Source organism: Asterias amurensis, chromosome 17 (genome assembly GCF_032118995.1).
Source record: "Asterias amurensis chromosome 17, ASM3211899v1".
In the NCBI taxonomy this organism is placed as follows: Eukaryota; Metazoa; Echinodermata; class Asteroidea; order Forcipulatida; family Asteriidae; genus Asterias; species Asterias amurensis.
In genome coordinates, this window is record NC_092664.1 from 4,483,618 (window position 1) to 4,505,381 (window position 21,764).

The window sequence follows — 21,764 nt, forward strand, 5'->3', positions numbered from 1 at the left end:
CGCCCTCAAGTGGCAGAATGTTGGACAAGTCAAGTGAAAAAAACAATATCACGTGACGATGTTTTTCACCACTTTTGCACGCGGCAGTCCGGTCGTCTGCTTAGCGAACGAACTTCTTGTAAGCTTGGTGGTAAGTTCATGAAAAAAATTGTTGTTTTCTTCTTTTTACATACTAGTTCAGATGACACATTCACCACACATTCCACTGTGTAACTTCAAATATAAAATTATACAAAAGTGAAGTTTTAGAAAGTTAGATAATACTTCAAAACTCAACAAAGTCTCAAAATTGTTTTTGTCTCCGCCCGCCCAACATCACCGTAGTGAAAAAGTTAATTTCCTGGTTATTTTGTTTAGCGCAAAGTAAAAACCAATAGAAATTGCATGCAATGTTTCAATATGCCCGAGCAATAGTTCTAACCTTGCGCGCAAATTCGAACTTGCGCTACGTGTAGTTTCTTTTTTTGTGTAATCATTCGGTGAAGAAATGCTTGCAAAATTAAATTAAATTAGGGCATAGACTGAGGCTGCTCCATGTCATTTTACTGTAGAAACACTCGCCAGCTAAAGTTACATTTTTAGTTTACATTGTAACTTTGTTGTTGCTGTTGTGACTTCTGTTGTGACTGGTGCTGCCCTCAATTTTTGCTTCCTTAGTGACTTTAGTAGAAGTTAGATTTAGAAAAGTCATTTTACTGTGCAGTAGACATTGTAATGTATTTTTGGTAGAGTGAAAGTGAAGCCCGGGGAAAAGTTTCCGTATGGCGCCACCACTTTTTCATTCGAAATAAAATAATATAGTATCTAATTTACCTGATTGATATATTCCTTTTTGTAAAAATGAGTGAAAAGGTGGTGGCGCCATACGGAAAGTTATCCAAGCCCGGTTCATACTTCCTGCAAATGCAAATACAAAGCGAATTTGACGTGAATTTGACGTCATGACCCTCCTTTCGCAGCGGTATTCTCAAGTGAGTAGAGCAGAGTTCAACTGCTGCGAATTATTCGTTGCGAATTTGTGACGTCAACATTCGCTTCGCATTCGCATGAAGTATGAACCGGGATTGAGACTGAGACTCTCGGTCTCAGTGAGAGTGGTGGTATTTTCTGCTTTATAAAATTATAAAGGAATTTTACTTATGAAATTGGGCCAAGGCCCAAGCAAGGGCCCTAATATTATAAGCATTATAATTTTGTTCTGCTTAATGTAGTTACGCTACGCGTAAAAAAAAAGTAGCTAAATGCAAGCAGAACAAAATTATGCTTACCAGAATAATTTTACAGACAGAATAATCTATAGTTACCTGCAGGACTTGTTCCGCAGTTCCGTGTACATGTGACTGGTATCCTGGTTATTTTTTCTTAATAGCATAGTCTATAGCTGGAAAGTTTATCAACACTGTATTACTATAGTATAGTACAAAGCATAATTTTCTGCTAAAGAAGCTGTATAGAAATTGGGCCCTGCACGGTCATAACTCTCTGTGCTCTGTCTGCACTCCAATTGGTTAATTGATTAACCCATTATTATGGTTTTCAGCCGAGATTTGAACTACTGTGACACATGCAACATTAGAGAGTAATATTTATTACTGTTCAGGTACTTATACAAAAAATAATGGAACAGTAACATACAGGCAAGCATGGCAAGAACTACATTTAAAGACAAACTCATTCTCAAAATTGCAGGGCTCAATTTTGGGGAAATTTTTACTGGACCAGAATTATATAAGAAAATATAAATGTTTTGAGCCCAGATGTACAAGGGTGTGGGCATGGGTAAACTGAATGGGGAACTTGTATGCAGCAATGCATGATACACAAGGGAAAAAAACGGATCGACGTTCCGTGTTCGGAATTGATCTGACAAGTTAAAATAAAAACTTTTATTTTAAAGGGTCTATAGATGTACTTTTCCTAACAAAAAACACAATGTCCAAAGATTTACATTAAACTTACACAGTTTGAAGAGATTGATAGTAGAAAGCTTCCCTTGAAATTTTACTAACTGAGGTGCTGTAGTTTTTACGAAATGAGTAAAACAAATAATTTCCGTCTCAGTTTTAGCATGTAAAAACGTATCAACCAGTTATGGTATGGTTTTGGTATAATATCATAACTGGTTAACAGGATTTTACATGCTAAAATAATTTTCGTCTCATGAGACGAAAATTATTTTGTGACTTGTTTTACTCATTTCTCAAAAACTACACAACCTCAGCTAGTAATATTTGAAGGGAAGCTTTCCACAATCATTATCTTTAAACCCTGTAAGTTTAATGTAAATCTGTGGACATTTTGAAAGAGTACCCGAATCCTTTAAAGTGAGATTGAAATACATGTAAATGAAAGATAAAATATTTCATATTATTTTTTATAATTAGTTTTATCGTATAATAAAAAAAAACAAGATCGCCGGCCTTGTTTGGCATAAAGTTTACGGGACAGAAGCAAACATCACTGGCCTCGGGCCTGTGGTCCAGTGTGAATTACGAGCCCTGAAGGTCTATGTTGATAATGTTTTTTAAAATAATTTCAGAAACATGTATAAGATTGTGAACAACCTGGTTGACGTCCCACACACATTTCTAGCTCCATGCACCGTTTCTCTGAGGGGTCATTCTTACAAATACATGATACCATTCACCAGGACAGGGGTCTACACACAGTCATTTTTTCCCAATAGCATTAGGATATGGAACAATCTCCCGGTAGACCTGATCAACTGTACAACTCTTGCTAGTTTTAAGCAGGGTGTACAGTCAGTCCAGCTCCGCTAGGTCAGCCTGAGCTGTTTTTAGCCGCACGTTCACTGTTCACCCACCTGCACTGTATATATCCACACCCTCGCATGCACACAACTACCACAGTACGCAATACACCAGATGGTGGACTGTACTTTCACGGAAGAAGAAGAAGAAGAAGAAACAAAACGTTGAGAATTGATTTTGGTAGAGATGGGTGGACTGTATCGATTTTGATGTCCATCATCTTGATTGATAAAAAGGTGCACGGTTGTATGAAATAAGGGTAACACTTTTAACAATTAAAATCATTTTTATTCTCCACTTCAGACCCTGAGTGACACATTGTGGAGGGAAAGACCAGGACTTGATGTTGATTGAACCAGCAACTCTTTAGTTTGTGTTCTTCTAAAGCCATCAGCAGTCTTCAAGAATCTGTCATGCATTCTTGGTTACGGTTTAAAAAGGATTCCAAGTAAGTGACTTTGAAAACCTTCCTTTAGGCCTACTAGAGTAGTAGGGGGAGGGGCAAGTTTACATACTTTTCCATTGCTTTGAACAGTTTCTTTGGTTTTTTTATACACAAAATGGAGCTTTGAGGATGCAGACATTAAGAAAAATCAACTAGATTTAGGAAATATGTGTACGAAGTAAATATTTTTTACATACAAAGTTGTGGAAGTTTGCTCAACTGTCATCTCATCTCATCTCAAGTCAAAGAAACATAATGATATAAGTTTAGATTAAAACATACCCCTAATGCGTTAAAAAAGAAAAGCATCCAGCATCTATGTATTACTTGTATACAGATGTATACTTTTTTACTTTTAAGAACTGTATAATGTAAGTGGTGGTTAGCACGGTCACCATTGAAGAAGTAGAACAAACAATGTTTTGTGTCTGATGAACCCATGTGTACGTGCACTTGTAGTTTCAGTTTAAACCAAGGACTTTAATAGGGACAATATGTCCACAAATGCTATCACAAATGAAAACAATTGGGTCTATGCTTATCAGAACAAAGAGTTGAACAAGGAGGGTCAATGATAAGAGGCCATTACATGTTTTGAGGTCATAATACACATTTGATGTGTGTGAGCTTGTTGTGACATTCAAGCCAAGGACTTAAAGCCATTGGACCCTTTCGGTAAACAGTGTTGTCCAAGGCCCACACTTTGTGTACCACAACTTCTATATCAAAAACAAACCTGTGAAAATTTAGGCTCAATCGGTCATCGGAGGCAGGAGAAAACAACGGAAAAACCCACCCTTGTTTCCGCGCGTTTCGCCGTGTCATGACATGTGTTTAAAATAAATCCGTAATTCTCGTTAACAAGAATTTATATTGTTTTGCTGTTTTCTCAAAAGGTAAAGCATTTCATAGAATAATATTTCAAGTGAAGTCTTTCACCATTGCCTTCTGTGAACCCTGTAAGTTATTTGTAAATCTGTGAACTTTTTTTTTTTTTTTTTCTTAGCCGAAAGGGTGCAATGGCTTTAACAGTTTAACAACAAAAAGCACCACAGGTCCATGGTTGCTTTGTTAAGGGTACAATGGGTCAATTTTTATCAAAACCTAAAGAGTTGAACAACGGAGTGTCAATGATTGAAGGTCTGGTCATTACTACGGTGATAGGATTTCCAACCCTTTGAACCTACATGTAAGTAGAAAACAATTTTTTTCCCCCAAATGAGCACCATGATATTTTGATATGATACTCAAAGCTTTTTGATGCATGCGAGTAATTTGTCTTTAGTCAAGATAAGATTAGTGTTACTCTGAATTCCACCCCAGGCTTGAATTTTACACTGGACCGCAGGTCCGGCGAGGCCAGTGATTTTGGCCCTGGCCCAGTAAACTAATGACTGGACAAGTCTTTGGCCTTGTGTATTTAGATTGAACGATTAATATACAATGTAATGTACATCAAACATCCTGGATAAGGTTTTTTTACCCACCGCCAATAAACACTATTTGAACAGGGCATCAGAGAAACCATGGGGAGAAGTGCACAGTGCCTGGGGTGTTATTTTACAATATCCTCTGTTTTTTTTTCTTGAAAATGTCTCCACATACCTTGTAGAGGTATCGTTTTCCTTGTACATGTAGATGTTCCTTTTGTCCTTATGGGGAAGGGGGTCAAAAAGCATTGCTTAGCTCCCTTTTCCTACATGTTAATGCCACACTATTATCTATTTATTGTGTAAATAACTGGTTCAAGTTTTCATTTGTACAAGTTAATGTTTAACTGAGCAATATTATTACACTTTGTGATGACTGATGTTGACATAAAATAAATTTATCTGAAATTAAAAAACAAAAACAATGAGTGCTGTGAGATGCCCTCTGGTGTGTTTTTTTCTCTGCAAAAAAAATTTTACCGGCTTTTGAGACGCTCCTTAAATAGAAATAAAAACATTCATATTTAAATATTGAAACATTGATTTGTTCCATTTTAGACTTTCTGTCAGTTTTTGGCAGAAAAGACTTGACTTTGATTGACCCCTGCAGCAGAACTCCTCAGTTGGTGTTCTTTTAAGCCATCGTCAATCTTCAAGAATCCCTCATGCATTTAGGATTATGTTAAGGTGCTCCATGTAAGTATGTATTTTATACAATTTGGGTTTGAGCAAAGACAAACTGACTTGAGCAGGATTTGAACCTGTGACTTCCGTATTAATGTGCCGGCGCTCATCCAACTTTTGCCCTCTTGCCATAATGTTGGCGGTCTTCCTATTTTAGTCAATATCTTTTTGTTTGGAGGTGCCAGTCAGAAGCCATTCAATCTGTTACTGTTGAACTGTTGCACTGTTGCATAGCCATGGATCACACCATAGTTTTTTACATAACCTGGGAAGCAGCAGCAGAGGGATCACCTTTTATAAAGGGGATGCGACTTTTCATTCCCGATATAAAATAATAGACTGCAAGGGAAACTGACAGTCAATTTGAAATAATTTGGGGTTGAACCATAGAGTTATAAATAAGAACTAGAGGGCGCACTGTCCTATATATGCGCCCCGGTATGTGCGCAGGCGGCCATTTTCTAAGTTGACAAAACAGCTATCTCACAGCGTGTGTTTGTGCGGCCAGTTTGTAAGTTGAACAAACAGCATCGCATGAGCGTTCAATAAAAACAAACTCAAACGTGTATTTCATATTCAACGTGCGTGCAGAATGACACGCTTATCAACTTGCAGTCCTGTGGCGTTTGTGCACAAAGCATCACTCGTGCGACCTCTAGTTCTTATATATAACTCTATGGGTTGAACAAAAAAAGTTCTTAATGTACATGTAGTCACTTAGGGCATTACTCTCATATGCAGTCGTAATTAATTGTAAATGACTGTCATATGCAGTCATTAATTGTGATTGACTCTCCTCTGCAGTTGTTGACTGGGATTGACTCACAAGCAGCTGGAATGGAAGAACCCATTGATGTACATGTAGCTTCAGATGTTACTGATGAGGATGCATCGCTCATCAAACCAAATGCAAATCAGAACTCAACAATTACAGTGCCAAAAGGTTGGTTGTATTTTGTGAATACTCCTTGGTGTGCAGTTACTAATTAGTTATCGATGTTGATAGTAAACCCTTTACCAACCACAGAGGTCCAAAGTGGCTTGTATCAAAATACCCATAGCAGTTTCATAGCTAGATTTGACCGGCTTCCTCTCAAACAAGATTGTCTAAGAGTTTACAGGGATGTGATTTCTCCCTTCTTCTTTTTGTTTAGATTATTATTTAAAACTTAGATCATTCATATTGAAAATGAAGATAAAACCACATGGAACACCCCAGAGTGTATAGTAGGGCTTTCAAAACCAAACATAAGTGTTTGTGAGCAGGTCTCTTTGCGCTCGCAAGCTTTCATGCTTTGCACTCATAGTTCAGGTTTTGTTTTTTCAAAAGCTTACCACATCCGAAAATAAATCCAACTCAATCGACAAGTGTTTCCCACGTTAATATAGAATGTACAATTCCAAACCAAACCCATCCTTTAATGTTTCTTAACAAGGTAATAAAAAATCAAGGTTAAACATTTGCTGTTGCGTCATTCCACGAACACGCAACAAATTGTTCTTAAAGCAAACTTTACATGCAGGTTAAAACAGCTTACAGTGAGAACAACAGCACACTCTGCAAGATTGGATGTGAATGGTCAGTGGTGTATCCAGGCGGGCACGGGGGAGCTTGAAATTCAAGGAAAAACAAATATTTATGACTTAACTGATGTGTTATATCAGTGGTGTGTGTTTCCAAGCTTAATCACATCATCTTTTTTTTTATCCCACAGTCCCTGGTTTGATATCAGCTCGATACACTCTTGCCATCTTGAGTTTCCTCGGCTTGATGAACATCTATGCAATGAGGGTGAATTTAAGTGTTGCGTTGGTTGCCATGGTGAACACAACTTTGACCAATCACAGCTCAGTATGTCCTACGGCTAACATGTCCCATACTCCCAAGGTAAGTTATAGAATAGTTATTCTCGGATTTATAAGGTTCTACAAGGAAATATAGTGGCATGTCATTGCTGAGCGGTTCAGTCCACTGAACTCGAGTGCTGGTGTTTCTAATCAGCAGAGTATGGGTTTGAATCCCAGTCTTGACACTTCTTTGAGTGAGTCACTCATTCATCATTGTTCTTTACCTCAGATATGATGTAAAGCTGTATGCTCCTTGTGTTGTGAAATGCAAACAATCATGTCAATGGAACTAAAAAGGTTTGTCAGTAGCCTACGGCAGCTTTTGATAGTATTATCTAAGGCACTTCACTTTGAAGTAATGTGGTAATTTAAAAACGATATAAGTTTTTATCTACTGAAATTTGAATCTGAGAAGCAGTAGTGTCATAATGTTTCTTAGATTGGTTGTTTCTATTAGAGATTATTCTTTGTGCGTAGACGTATTCGCTCTGGATTTTTGCAGAGAGCGATTTGCACACACACTCCTTAATTTCATAAAGGCACTGGACACGTTTTGTCATTGTCAAAGAGCATCATTCTCACTTGGTGTATCCCAACATATATGCATAAAATAAACCTGTGAAAATTTGGGGATCAATTGGCCATGGAAGTTGCAAATAGACAACAAAAAACACCCTTGTTGCACAACTTTGTGTGCTTTTACATGCATGGTAAAAGGCTGCCACTGATGTTTTTTTATTATTTGAGTGAAAAATTACCTCTAGAATTGCAAGGGTCATGGGTTTGAACTCCACACGAGTAAATATGCCTGTGATATGTTTTCACTGGACTTGGGGAAAGTACTGAGTATACAGTGCCAATACACATCGGTGTGCAGGTAAAAAAACAAAAATTAATGTTCTTTATCCCTGATGCAAATTTAACATCCATTATAGAGAAATCACCTCTTTCTCAAAAACTACGTTACTTCAGAGGGAGCCGTTTCTCAAAATGTTGTATACTATCAACAGCTCTCTATTGCTCTTTACCAAGTAAGTTTTTATGCTGACAATTGTTTTTAGTAATTACCAATAGTGTCCAATGCCTTTAATACTGAAGGCCCTTTTTTATCATCAATTTTATTTTCTATCTTTTTGCGGCTGTTTTATAGAATGGAGAATTCACTTGGGACGAGTCAACTCAAGGACAGATTCTCGGCTCTTTCTTCTATGGTTACGTCTTTACTCAAATACCTGGTGGTTTATTGGCAGATCGCTATGGAGCAAAGCTAATATTTGGACTTGGAGTTCTTTGCACCGCTGTGTTAACCTTGGCCACGCCGTTCGCTGCCAGGGCAGGGTACCAGTATTTGATTGCCCTCAGAGTACTGGAAGGTGTTGGAGAGGTACGGTGATTTTGTTTTGTGAAGGTCACGATCGAGCTCTCGTAAGATTTTATATTTGGGCTATCAAACCTAAGGCTATATCTAAATAGGTGGCTAGGGCTATGACTGTTGCTAGGGATGTCTTTATACTTTAATGCATGATGGTGCTGAATCCCAGCCATAGCCATAGCAGTATCTACCAATTCAGACCTTGCCTTGGCTCACTGAGTTTGTGAGGTAGTAATTGGTTGAAGCACAAATAGAATTCTATTCTTGTATTGATCATTTTTAAAAAGGTATTTCTCACAATGTTTTATACTATCATGTTTTATACTATCAACAGCTCTCGATATTGCTCGTTACCAAGTAAGTTTTTATGCTAACAGTTATTTTGACTAATTACCAATAGTGTCCAGTGCAATAAAGTGTCCAATTAGCAGCCAAGGACTTAAACACAGCATCAAACTAAATTTGAATGTTATGTTTTTCTATTTGTTAGGGTGTGACTTATCCAGCCATGCATTCCTTGTGGGGTCATTGGGCTCCACCTCTTGAACGTAGCAGACTAGTTACCATATCATACTCAGGTAAGATCCTAGGCCACCTAGTGTCTTTAGTCAACTGTGCACTAAACCCTGATAGTCCCAATGGTGACTTTAGTTGACTCCTGCTTGAGCCCCAATTGTGACTTGGTCAATTGTGCACTATGCCCCTGCTTCAGCCCCAATGGTGACTTTAGTCAACTGTGCACTAAACCCTGCTTGTCCCAATGGTGACTTTAGTTGACTCCTGCTTGAGCCCCAATTGTGACTTGGTCAATTGTGCACTATGCCCCTGCTTCAGCCCCAATGGTGACTTTAGTCAACTGTGCACTAAACCATGCTTGTCCCAATGGTGACTTTAGTTGACTCCTGCTTGAGCCCCAATTGTGACTTGGTCAATTGTGCACTATGCCCCTGCTTCAGCCCCAATGGTGACTTTAGTCCACTGTGCTCTAAACCCTGCTTGTCCCAATGGTGACTTTAGTCCACTGTGCACTAAACCCTGCTTGTTGCAATTGCGACTTTAGTTGACTCCTGCTTGAGCCCCAATGGTGACTTGTGCACTATACCCCTGCTTCAGCCCAAATGGTGACTTTAATCCACTGTGCACTATACCCTGCTTGTCCCAATGGTGACTTTAGTAGACTCCTGCTTGAGCACCACTGGTGACTTGGTCAATTGTGCACTACGCCCCTGCTTCAGCCCCAATGTTGACTTTAGTCAACTGTGCACTATACCCTGCTTGAGTCCCAATGGTGACTTACTCCACTGTGCACTATACCCTGCTTGTGGGCCCCAATGGTGACTTAAGTCCACTGTGCACTATACCCTGCTTGAGCCCCCATCAAGTACTAATTCAATGTTAAAAAGGATGTGTAGTTTTTGTGTTTTTGTGGCGAAATTTTGAAGATCTTTAATGAAACTTTCCCATTATGATGATAATTTTGTTTTATTCTGTGCAGGAAGTCATATAGGTACAGTCTTAGCAATGCCAATCTCAGGATTACTCTCTGAATTAAACTTCCTAGATGGGTGGCCGTTAGCATTCTACGTGTTCGGTAAGTTCCAAGCCCTTCCATGTGCCATCATGCTTTATTTAGAGAGTAGGTTTTGGCGCCATGTTTCCATCAAAAAGTTTCAAAATGGGCCATTGAATCATAGCCAAACAGACAGATAAATTCCTAGTTTGGTGGGGTAGGATCATTTACCTATGAGTTGGCACCTAGGGTACGTTCAGACGAGGAGTTAAATTAACCCTTTATCCAAAGGTGCTAAAATAACCCTCCGTCTGTGAGGGTCAATTTGACCCACAAAACTGGGCTAAACCAGTCCTGAAAAAAGTTGAATTAGCGCAGAACAGCCCAGGTTTTACGACCAACCCCTGCTGCAAGGCCAAATAAACCATCGTTTGAACGCAACTGACCTGCCACTTCCAATGTTATTTACTCCACATGAACGCGACTTTTAAAGTGACATCAGCCATTTGTATGGGTCGCCACTGAGTATACAATTATCTGTCTCTTGCATCTCTCTGCTACCTTCCCCTTTTTATAACCCCGGCATTCCCCTTCATCGAAAAAACACCAAACATACGCAAGAGAACAGGTTTTCATTTTCAGTATAGTGGAAGTATTACAGGCAGTGGACACTATTGGTTATTACTCAAAATAATTGTTAGCATAAAAACTCACTTGGTAACAAGCAATGGAGAGCTGTTGGTAGTATAACACATTGTGAGAAAAGGCTCCCTCCCTCTGAAGTAACGTACTTTGAGAAAGAAGTCATTTTGATTGACTTTGATTTTGAGACCTCAGAATTAGATTTCGAGGTCCCGAAATCTAGCATCTGAAAGCACACAACTTCGTGTACAAGGGTGTTTTGATTTCCATTATTATCCTGCAACTTTGACGACCAATTGAGTTAAACTGTCTTTGACAGTTACCAATAGTGTCCAGTGTCTTTAATGAGCTGTGTTGATGTTATTTTCTCTCAGGTACATCAGCATTGATATGGTTTGTCTTATGGATGTTACTTGTACATGATAAACCATCCAAACATCCACGTATATCAGATGTAGAAAGAATCTACATTGAATCCTCCATTGGAGATAAAGATGATGTAAGTCATTAATATTGTATGCAGGGAGTATGCATTAATTAATTAATGCATTTGTGAAGGCATTATTTCTCTTCATGAAGTGTTTAATTTGTTTGTTTTCTGTTTATTTATCAAACACCCTTGCACAAGTAGCCCTAATAATAGGATGGATGGGAAACGAGAAGAAATGTTCAGTTTGAGATGTGGGAGAAAAAACTAAATTGGGGAAAACCCATCACTCAGGTAGGGACTGGAAATCCAATTCACATGCAAGGCTCTTGTCTGAGGTGGGATTGGAACCGGGGTCCAGAGAGGTGAAGTGAAGGGAGAGAAACCACTGAGACAACCTCATACACCAATAATATGTGTAAAGCCTACACCATATGTACATGAAGGTCAGCCCTTGTTCTCCATGAACCATTCAAATTTTTGTTCAAAGACCAAGTATTGTTATTATTGGTTATTATTAAAACACATTCAAACTTCAGTCAGAGTAGTCAGAGGCTGAATTGCATTAAAAATTACAGATCATAAAAAAATATATCCACTATTTTAAAACTACAGAAAAACATGAAATATAAAAATCTTTATTTAAGTACAATTTCAAAATACAAGATATCCAAAGACTAAAATACAAAAATACTGTCCTCTGGGAAGGCATTACATACCTCTTGCTACATATACTCCGATAAGTGCTACTAAATATCATGCCTGAAGCATCACTGTCAATGCAAATTAACCAACAATAATAAGCTCAGTTTCTGAAGCAGAGGAGTGATGTTGCTGACATTTTTGTCACAGTGTTTATAAAGATAGCTAGATAGCTAGAGCTAGATAAGCTTAGTTGGTAGAGGGCCAATATGTAATCCGGAGGTTGTTGGTTCGAGTCCCACTAGAGTCAATTTTCTTTGTTCTACCTCAAATTATTTTCAAATTAATCCAGTCAAGTTTCCCTTGTGGTTTATAATATGCTATAAGTATTTTTGATAGTTTGTGATATTTTGTACTATTTTGTGCTATTGTGTGATATTTTGCAGGTTTATTATGTACCCTGGTGGAGTATAATGACTTCTACACCAGTGTGGGCCCTCGTGATTACTTTCTTCTGCAGTACATGGGGCTTTTATACTTTACTTACAAACTTGCCAACGTATCTCAAGGTTGTGCTAGGATTTGATTTATCACAGGTAAGTGTCTTCTGCTAATAGTACTCAACTTAAAGAAACAGTTTGTTATAAAATGCATATGGTTGGAAAGATGTTGTGAAAGTAAAATACAATGATCCACATAAGTTTGCCTCCAAATTGCGTGGTTTTCCTTTTACTGTGCGAACTAACACAGTCTGCCATTTATGGGAGTCAAAAATTTGACTCCCATAAATGGCAGACTGTGTTTGCCGATGAGGTAAAAGGAAAACCGAGCAATTTCGAGGCATGTTTGTGTAGATCATTGTATTCTACTTGACAACATCTTTCTACCCATATGCATTTTATAAAAAACGGTTACTAACGCTTTTTATAGACCAACTTGACCGATCCATGGCAATGTGTTCCTTTAAGGTTCATAATGTATCAATAACTGCATCCAAATCAACCCGCTAGTTTTTAAGAAAAATATCATAATGGAATGGTACCGCATTGGCTTTCGGAATATTGCAATAATTCCAATCCTCTATTTTTCAAGTAATTCGTATCATGAAAAGATGGTACTTTGGAGCAGTACATTCATTCCAATCATCTAGTTTCAAGAAACATATCATAAAGGGGTTGTACATCATTGGTTATTGGAAGAGTACATTCATTCCAATACTCTAGTTTTCAAGAAATTTATCATAAAGGGACAGTACATCAATGGTTATTGGAAGAGTACATGTACATTCATTCCAATCCTCTAGTTTCAAGAAACATATCATAAAGGGGTTGTACATCATTGGTTATTGGAAGAGTACATTCATTCCAATCCTCTAGTTTCAAGAAACATATCATAAAGGGGTTGTACATCATTGGTTATTGGAAGAGTACATTCATTCCAATCCTCTAGTTTCAAGAAACCTATCATAAAGGGGTTGTACATCATTGGTTATTGGAAGAGTACATTCATTCCAATCCTCTAGTTTCAAGAAACCTATTATAAAGGGGTTGTACATCATTGGTTATTGGAAGAGTACATTCATTCCAATCCTCTAGTTTCAAGAAACATATCATAAAGGGGTTGTACATCATTGGTTATTGGAAGAGTACATTCATTCCAATCCTCTAGTTTCAAGAAACATATCATAAAGGGGTTGTACATCATTGGTTATTGGAAGAGTACATTCATTCCAATCCTCTAGTTTCAAGAAACATATCATAAAGGGGTTGTACATCATTGGTTATTGGAAGAGTACATTCATTCCTCTAGTTTCAAGAAACATATCATAAAGTGGTTGTACATCATTGGTTATTGGAAGAGTACATTCATTCCAATCCTCTAGTTTCAAGAAACATATCATAAAGGGGTTGTACATCATTGGTTATTGGAAGAGTACATTCATTCCAATCCTCTAGTTTCAAGAAACATATCATAAAGGGGTTGTACATCATTGGTTATTGGAAGAGTACATTCATTCCAATCCTCTAGTTTCAAGAAACATATCATAAAGGGGTTGTACATCATTGGTTATTGGAAGAGTACATTCATTCCAATCCTCTAGTTTCAAGAAACATATCATAAAGGGGTTGTACATCATTGGTTATTGGAAGAGTACATTCATTCCTCTAGTTTCAAGAAACATATCATAAAGTGGTTGTACATCATTGGTTATTGGAAGAGTACATTCATTCCAATCCTCTAGTTTCAAGAAACATATCATAAAGGGGTTGTACATCATTGGTTATTGGAAGAGTACATTCATTCCAATCCTCTAGTTTCAAGAAACATATCATAAAGGGGTTGTACATCATTGGTTATTGGAAGAGTACATTCATTCCAATCTTCTAGTTTCAAGAAACATATCATAAAGTGGTTGTAATAATAATAACCGTATTTATAGCGCGCCTTTTGCCAAAGGATACAAAGCGCCAGGTATTATTACTGCAAGGAGTGGGACGAAGTTTGAGATACAACACCTAATCCTTAAGCACCATGTAATGGTTTACAAGGTGCTGTGGTGCAATATGCTGCCAATCCAACCAGAAACACCGGGGCGAACCCCTTCTCTTTTTGATGAGTGCACTGGGTTCTTTTACATGCGTTTACACAACACATGGGACCAACAGCTTTACGTCCCATCCGAAGGATGAAGCAATAGTTCTGTGTCTGGCTTAAAGACACAAGAGTCACGGCTTGGGATTCGAACCCACACTCTGCTGATCAGAAACACCAGAGTTTGAATTCGGTGCTCTTAACCACTCGGCCATGACACTCCCACTTGCATACCCCAAGTAATATATTTGAACATTCCACTGTGAATGAATTCTCCTCTTTGCGATTGCCTGGAACTGGTTGCCTGGAACTGTTCACCTTTAAGGCCTTCACGACACTGCTCCCATGTGCATCTCAGATCGCTTACTCAACTACACTCCCACCTGCTCTCTTTGCTCTCAAACATGACAAAACCAACATCTCCTTCAGATTCAAAGGTTTTACACACAGCACTACGGAAACAAGTCATTCAGCTTTGATGCACCCACACTCTGGAACAATCTCCCCCATAACATTCGTTCTATCAGCTCCTTTAGATCATACAAAATTGCCCTGAAAACCCAACTCTTTAATATAAAGCATTATTTACCTAAATTGTGTGTTAACCATTCAGTCAATTGTAAAAAAAAATTAACAGGTTATTTCTTTGAGTTATTTGTAAAGCACCTAGAGATAACTTTATACTAGGAGCTGTATAAACCAAATATTATTATCATTATTATTATTATTATTATTTTTAAATTGCCCCAAGTGACATGACCCGTAGCTAACAAGATATTTTATTGGTACCCATTTCAGAGTGGTTTCTTGGCTGCTGTACCTTACCTAGCTTTGTGGTGTGTGATGATAACCAGTGGACACATTGCTGACTTTCTCATCAGTCATCAGATATTTTCAACAACAACCACCAGAAAGATATTTACTGTATTAGGTAGATCCACAAATCTCACTCCATTTTTATTTTTCTATAGACCCATTGCATATATGACGTCATGCTCTCAAAAAAAGGAGGCAGATCATTGGACAAAAGCTGTTCTCTGTGCGCAATAAAACGTGCGCGTGACCTCAGCGTACCTGTAGAACACTCCTCCGAACAAGTGAGCATAATTTTGGGTGTCAACTTTCTTTTGTGCATGACTGTATACGATTTTGATACCCAAAATGACACCCAGGATAGGCACACGTGAGTTCTCTGAGCATATTGCAAGGTGTCTATGTAAATATTTGTTTCAACCATTTAAAGGAACACGTTGCCTTGGATCGGTCGAGTTGGTCTTTGAAAAGCATTCTGTAACAGTTCTTTTAAAATCGGTATTGTTAGAAAGATGTTGTAAAAGTAGAAATGATCTACACAAATATTGGTGGTTGACAACTCAACGCACAGTATGCTCTCAGCTCCCTGGGGAGTACATGTATAATACAGCCTAAGCTTCCATGCGCTCAGAAAGCTTTTTCAAACAACATCAACCTCTACCCTCGCAGGTACACATTTGTACCCCTGGTTGGAGAGAAGAAATCATAGGAAAGCATCTTGCTCATGGACACAGGTGTCAAGACAGGGATTTGAACCCACATAATATAAATTATGTTTCTTCTTTTTTCTTTGATAGGTTTAACCTTGCCAGGAACCTTCCTTGTTTTTACTAGTTACGTTGGATGTGATCACACAATAGCTATGACATTGCTGACACTCTCTGTTACCTCGTCTGGCCTGAATGGGTCAGGGATTTCAGTTAACCATTTAGACATTGCTCCTAAGTATGCCGGCTTACTCATGGGGATTTCTAACATGGTAGGCAGCATACCTGGATTTCTTGGCCCAGTGGTTGCGGGTGTACTCACAGAAGATCAGGTAAGTTTATTATCTGAAAGTTTACTTTTATCAAGGGAAACTGACTGGATAATTTTGTTGGTAATCTTAGGTTTAACAAAGACAAACTGAAATACACCGGTAACATATTGTGAAGTTTCATTGGTCGAGAACCAATCACGTGCCGTGCAACAAATACACATGTACCATGGCTGCACAGCGCGGCGGGTAACATGAGTGATGTTAACCGGTGTACATCACCTTGATCATTCCCAGCGTTGGCCAATTTTCAGCTCTTAGTACGAAACAGCCGCGGGTTGGAGGGAACAGTGAAGAATGGTTTCTTATTTGAACAACTCTTCGTCTGCTTATTAGAACTATGCATACTCCATCGTATTAATGTTTGAAGATGAAAGCATATCTTTGATAAGAGGAATGATAATAATAGATGTTAAATTTGCATCGGATGTTACCAAGGTATAACAAAACCATTTGTGCACGCTAAGATTTTGGGTCCATGGGTTTTGTACACCCTCGTGGGGAAAATGGCACCCTCTTCCCCCTCGGGTTTACAAAAGGCCATGGACCCCGTCACACCATGCAACAATTGTATATTGACTAGACTGGGTCTTGAACCTGTGACCTCCATTTAAAACATACATGCAGTTCTGATTTAGTGCTTGATCACTCCCGATACAAATGCTCTGTATTGAGAGCTAGCTACGTTTTGAAGTATGAGACATGTTCCATTACATAGCACAATTTAATGGTTTGAAAGGTGCTGTGGCACAGTATGCAGCCGATCAAATGTGGAAAACCATGGCGAGACCCTTCTCTATTATGATATAAGTGCACTGGTTTCTTCTTTTACTTGCATTACACAAGGCATGGGACCTACAGATTTACATCCCACCTGAAGGGCACCAATAACTGTCAAGTGTCTTGCTTAAGGACAGTAGTGTCATAACCGGGACTCAAACCGACACTCTGCTGATCAGAAACAACCAGAGTTTGTGTCCGGTGCTCTTATCTGTTTGGCCACACCATATCACATAAAGGGTTAATGGCTTCTGACTGGCACCTCAAACAAATATAGCGATGGTCGTATGTTCACGTTCACATTCCCTTCCATTCAATTTGTTACTGTTCAGCCCAAAATGTTTACTTTTCTCAAACTCTACTTCCTAGTAATTGCTGCTCCATCGAATGGTTCTCACTCAACTTAAAGCTTTCAGCAACAGTTAAACAAAGGATAAAAAACGCATCTGTTTAGTTGTAGATTTATCTTTGAGAGGGCAAGGCAATTTTTATTTTGCAGGGGCCACTTCCATTGGAAAAATCTTAAAGTCTCTGACATTTTTGAAAGGGCACCGATACCAGGGCAACAGAGTGGTCTAGGCAGTTGAGCGGCCCAAGCCATGAATCGTCTAGAACCGTGCCCCCAAAACAGGGCCAATAATCGGTCATGCCATACTGGTATATCAAATTGACCTTAACTTCTTCTTGGTATAGGAAACTTTCCAGCGTTGGAGTGTGATATTCTGGATCTCATTTGGGACCTACTTATTTGGGACGATCGTTTACGTCTGTTTAGGATCAGCAGAGAAGCAACCCTGGGCTATGGATTCACAAGAATCATCAGCGATAACACATCAAGACATCAATCCTTCAATACAGAATGATGCAGGAATAATCAACGCCTAGATTGATCTTGACTGTCAGGCTAATCCTTACCAGTTTGAATGTTAAAGGTATGATGCTAAATAAACCAGGCAAGTCTCACATAATTTCAAACAATTCGGGAGCACTTTAGCTGCGCGTAAATTGCTTTAGCACATGAAGGAAAACAAACTCACACACTTTAACAGGTCCCAGTGATCGAATACTTGCAAGACTTGCTCATTGTTTAATAATAGCAGGAATAAACATTCCATGACAGATTTACAATCTGGAATCTTCCTTTGAAATTCTGTACCAGTCTTATTTTTGCTGAACTAAGCACTAATTTTTATTTGCCGTAGACGTTTTTTAAACTGTGCCCACCAGGTGACCACTTTATTTAATGAAGTTTGACAGGTTAATTTTGTCACAATTTCATGCTCTACAACCATTCACATGAACAAAATATTATCATTCTATTGGACAAAAGGAAAGCACACAATGAAATATTTCAATTGAGAGTATTCAGCGCAGTTCATACTTACTGCGAATGCGATATATACAATTAAGACAGGACAAATTCGCAATGAGCAATTCGGGTCAGTTGACTTGTGCCCAACTCCTGCGCAACATTCACTGTGAAAACATAATAATCATCTGCCACTGCATAAAGACTAAATCTTGCAAATATCTGGAAGATTCTTAACTTATATGTATACCGTGGATAACTATGCAATCTGATTGGTGGAAACAATTGAAATCATTGGGTTGAAGTCATTGGAAAAGATATGGTGTAGCATGGCTTGGTGCTCATGGTAATGCACATGTTGGTGCGCAGGTCTACAAAAGCACATTTTATGCGTAATAATGGGCATACTACATGTAGTAGATATAATGGGAAACTTTATACTATCTGCCAATCACCAAGAGAGGGCGCTCTTCACCAGGTAATGTCAACAACTTAGGAATAGGAGAAGCATGAGTGACGGTCACTGACAGCAAATACCTTGTGTTTTGCGTGTTTTTGATTTTATACTTAGATTTAGCCAAACTGTATTTTGTTTTTCATAACACAATGCCAGCATAAACCAAACTGTTCTGGAACAGGACGCACTGGACACGAGTTCCCCAAGGATAACAAGCGGTGTGCATGAGTTTTTGGGAGTGTTTCTTCTATAAGATCTAGGGTAATTAGCAAAAATTCCAAAATGCTGACCTACCAAAAATTTAGAAGAAATCTGAAGTTTAGTCGGATGACAATGTATCTGATTTAATTTTCAAAAGGCTGAGAGACTTCTAAATATTTTTTGAGTATTTTAGAATTTTTAGCATTTACCATTGTTTGCTAAAGGAGTTGTGCACCCATACCTGGTAGGTCTGCTGCCCTCTAGTGGCAGCCCTTTCAAAAAGTCTCCCATTGAGTACTGTTGTGATTTGTTAGTGCCAATGTAAGCTTTTTGCAATCTTAGTCACGAATCCTCTAAAGTAAAATTTATGAAATATGTCTAACAGTACTAACAGGTTTTTTTAAGAAGTAAACAATCTACAATAGTGATACATTTGTTTAAAAGAAATTATATATTTTTTATTAACTCAAGGCTATTTTAATAACTTTATATGTGTATAGTTAATGAGTTGAATAATTAGGGTAAACTATTTTACTTAAAAAGTTAAAGGGGGCTCCAAGGTCAAATTCAGTAATGTGAGCCCTTACGTAAATAATAAATAATAATATCAAAGTGTTGTATAGCGCTCGTATCTAAGAAAAAGTTACTGTAGGCGCTGAGTATATACAAACTTTCAGAAAGATAGGTTATTGAAGTAATGAATTCTGAGACCCAATTATGTAGCACCTTATAAGGCTTTACAAGGTGCTACAACGCATACAGCAGCCACAGCCAGGAACACCGGGGCAAACCCCTTCTCTTTGCGATAAGTGCACTGGGTTCTTTTACATGCGTAACACAACACATGGGACCAACGGCTTTACGCCCCATCCGAAGGACAAAGCAATGGTTAAGTGTCTTGCTTAAGGACACAAGTGTCATGGCTAGGTCTAACCTATCAAGTGTAGAATGTCTCTGTGTCTTCTCCAGACGACGATCAGAGCATACTGATCGAAACATTGAGTTAAACCAACAGTTCTTTTCAGAACCACCCAACTCATTTAGAGATTATTACATAGTGTTACCGCAAACTCTTCTATATCTTATCTCCACCATGCAAAGTTTCAAATCCTACTTAGTCACTGTGTTTGATACACTTCAAGTGCAAAATCAACATATATTATTTATTCAATCAAACAGCATTGAATATGACCGTTTGACTGCCATAACACAAATCATTTTTGGAATGTAGAGACCCATTTGTTGTTGGTGTCCCATGACTTCATGTTACAAATTCCGCTCTATAAGAGTATACAATCTTTTGACACCTTACACATTTTAAGGTGAGGTTGAGACTTGTAGCTTTTCCCCTTTGCACAAAGACTCTATCTTTTGATAATGGGTGCATCACACAACTGAGTTTCACCTTGGGGTCCTTCTGCAGGTTTAAGGCTAATTTATATGAAGATTTAAATTATAATTATTTAAACAAAATCTCTGAGTGTTTGTTGTTGTGAAGTGATCTGTGCCCATTATTATGGTGCTGATTGTCAAAGATGTCGGCACTTATCATATAATTTTGTAAGTTGCCTTAATATTGGGCCCCATCATTGGAGATGGAGGGAGAAGATTTTTATTTGGGAGGGGGGGGGGATGGGATGGGGGTGAACAACCCAAAAAGCTCATTCACTGGCTGAAGCGTTTACACTTGTAGAGTAACAATGTAGACGCTCTTAATTTTGGTTTACCCTGAATAGTGATGTGTGTTAGCATAAGTACTTTACCAAATTCTGTGAAAAAAAATCACTTCAATGGTCCTATTACTGGGGTGGGACTCGAACCCATGACCTTTGCAGTGCTAACACATTTGGCGTAATGGTAAAACCAAAATTAATAATCTTTATTCATGGTGCAAATTTAACATCTATTAAATTATGTAGGGCCTACATGTAGCTCTCAACCTGAAGAGGCCCTCTTTGATCCCGAGTGGTTTCTGACTTGAGCTCTGGCTGGTTTTAAACAGATAGATCTGTGTGTATGAAGATCTATGAAGGATTATAGTGAGGCTGTGGTTTTGGGGAAGGTTCTTGATTGGATATGTTTACTGATAATGTTCATAATAGAACAACAAAGTAAACAGCACTGGTGTTAATGAAAGAGTTCATAGAAGCTGCTCATTTTTAATTAATTGTGCTACATCAGAAATTATGTTTCTGGTACTAGCATGCTATCAATCTCTTTGGAGCAATTTTCAAATTTGCTATGCATTTTCAATCTTGACGAAACCATTCTATTTCTCTTCAATTCAAACCAGAGTAACCCAAAACAAGGCAAACAGGACTTTATGAAATCAGCGTAAGAACCCGACTGTTGGAGCAAAGTCAATAATGTCATAAACATTCTCAGGTTGGTTTAAGTTAAAACGAACAAGTTTAGACGTTGAACAGTTTTGTTAAAGTACCCAGTTCTACGGTACATCTTTACAGGCTTAAGGAATTGTGCGCGGTATGATACTGTGCTAAGATGATCGAATTATACAATAAAAATATAATTACACAAAGTTGTTCCCCCCCCCCCGGTTATGTTCCGTTGACCAGTATCAGCAAAATTGCTTGCAACTAAGTTCCGTTTTGTTCTTGTTCTCAGTTATTGTTGTTGGTTTTTGTTTTCCTTTTGAATTTAAGTTTGAGTAAAATTCGGTTTTTTTTTTTTTTTTTCAATTTTCGGGCTACTTTATTTGCTGCATTTTGTTTTCATTGCCGTTTTGTTTAGAGATATTTTTTTAATGGTTCGGAGTTTTAAAGTTCCATTCTCGGTTTTCATCGA

At 38.2% G+C, this 21,764-nt stretch overlaps 1 protein-coding gene across 1 annotated transcript; it reads left to right on the forward strand.

Annotated features, from left to right (window-relative positions):
* The first annotated feature begins 3 nt into the window (after positions 1-3).
* LOC139949432 (sialin-like) lies at positions 4-21,561 on the forward strand. Its single transcript, XM_071947761.1, has 13 exons — positions 4-130; positions 3,075-3,219; positions 5,205-5,342; positions 6,135-6,273; positions 7,046-7,218; positions 8,329-8,562; positions 9,041-9,128; positions 10,046-10,141; positions 11,077-11,201; positions 12,218-12,367; positions 15,162-15,294; positions 15,974-16,215; positions 17,686-21,561. Exons 4-13 carry the CDS (start codon positions 6,168-6,170, stop codon positions 17,875-17,877), a joined length of 1,539 nt encoding a protein of 512 aa, XP_071803862.1. The 5' UTR covers positions 4-130; positions 3,075-3,219; positions 5,205-5,342; positions 6,135-6,167; the 3' UTR covers positions 17,878-21,561.
* Positions 21,562-21,764: the final 203 nt, after the last annotated feature.

Coding starts and splice junctions, on each gene's coding strand:
- LOC139949432 (XM_071947761.1), top strand. CDS start 6,168: ATGGAAGAACCCATTGATGTACATGTAGCTTCAGATGTTACTGATGAG. Junction 10,142..11,076: donor GTTAGCATTCTACGTGTTCG/GTAAGTTCCAAG, acceptor ATTTTCTCTCAG/GTACATCAGCATTGATATGG. Junction 11,202..12,217: donor CCATTGGAGATAAAGATGAT/GTAAGTCATTAA, acceptor GATATTTTGCAG/GTTTATTATGTACCCTGGTG.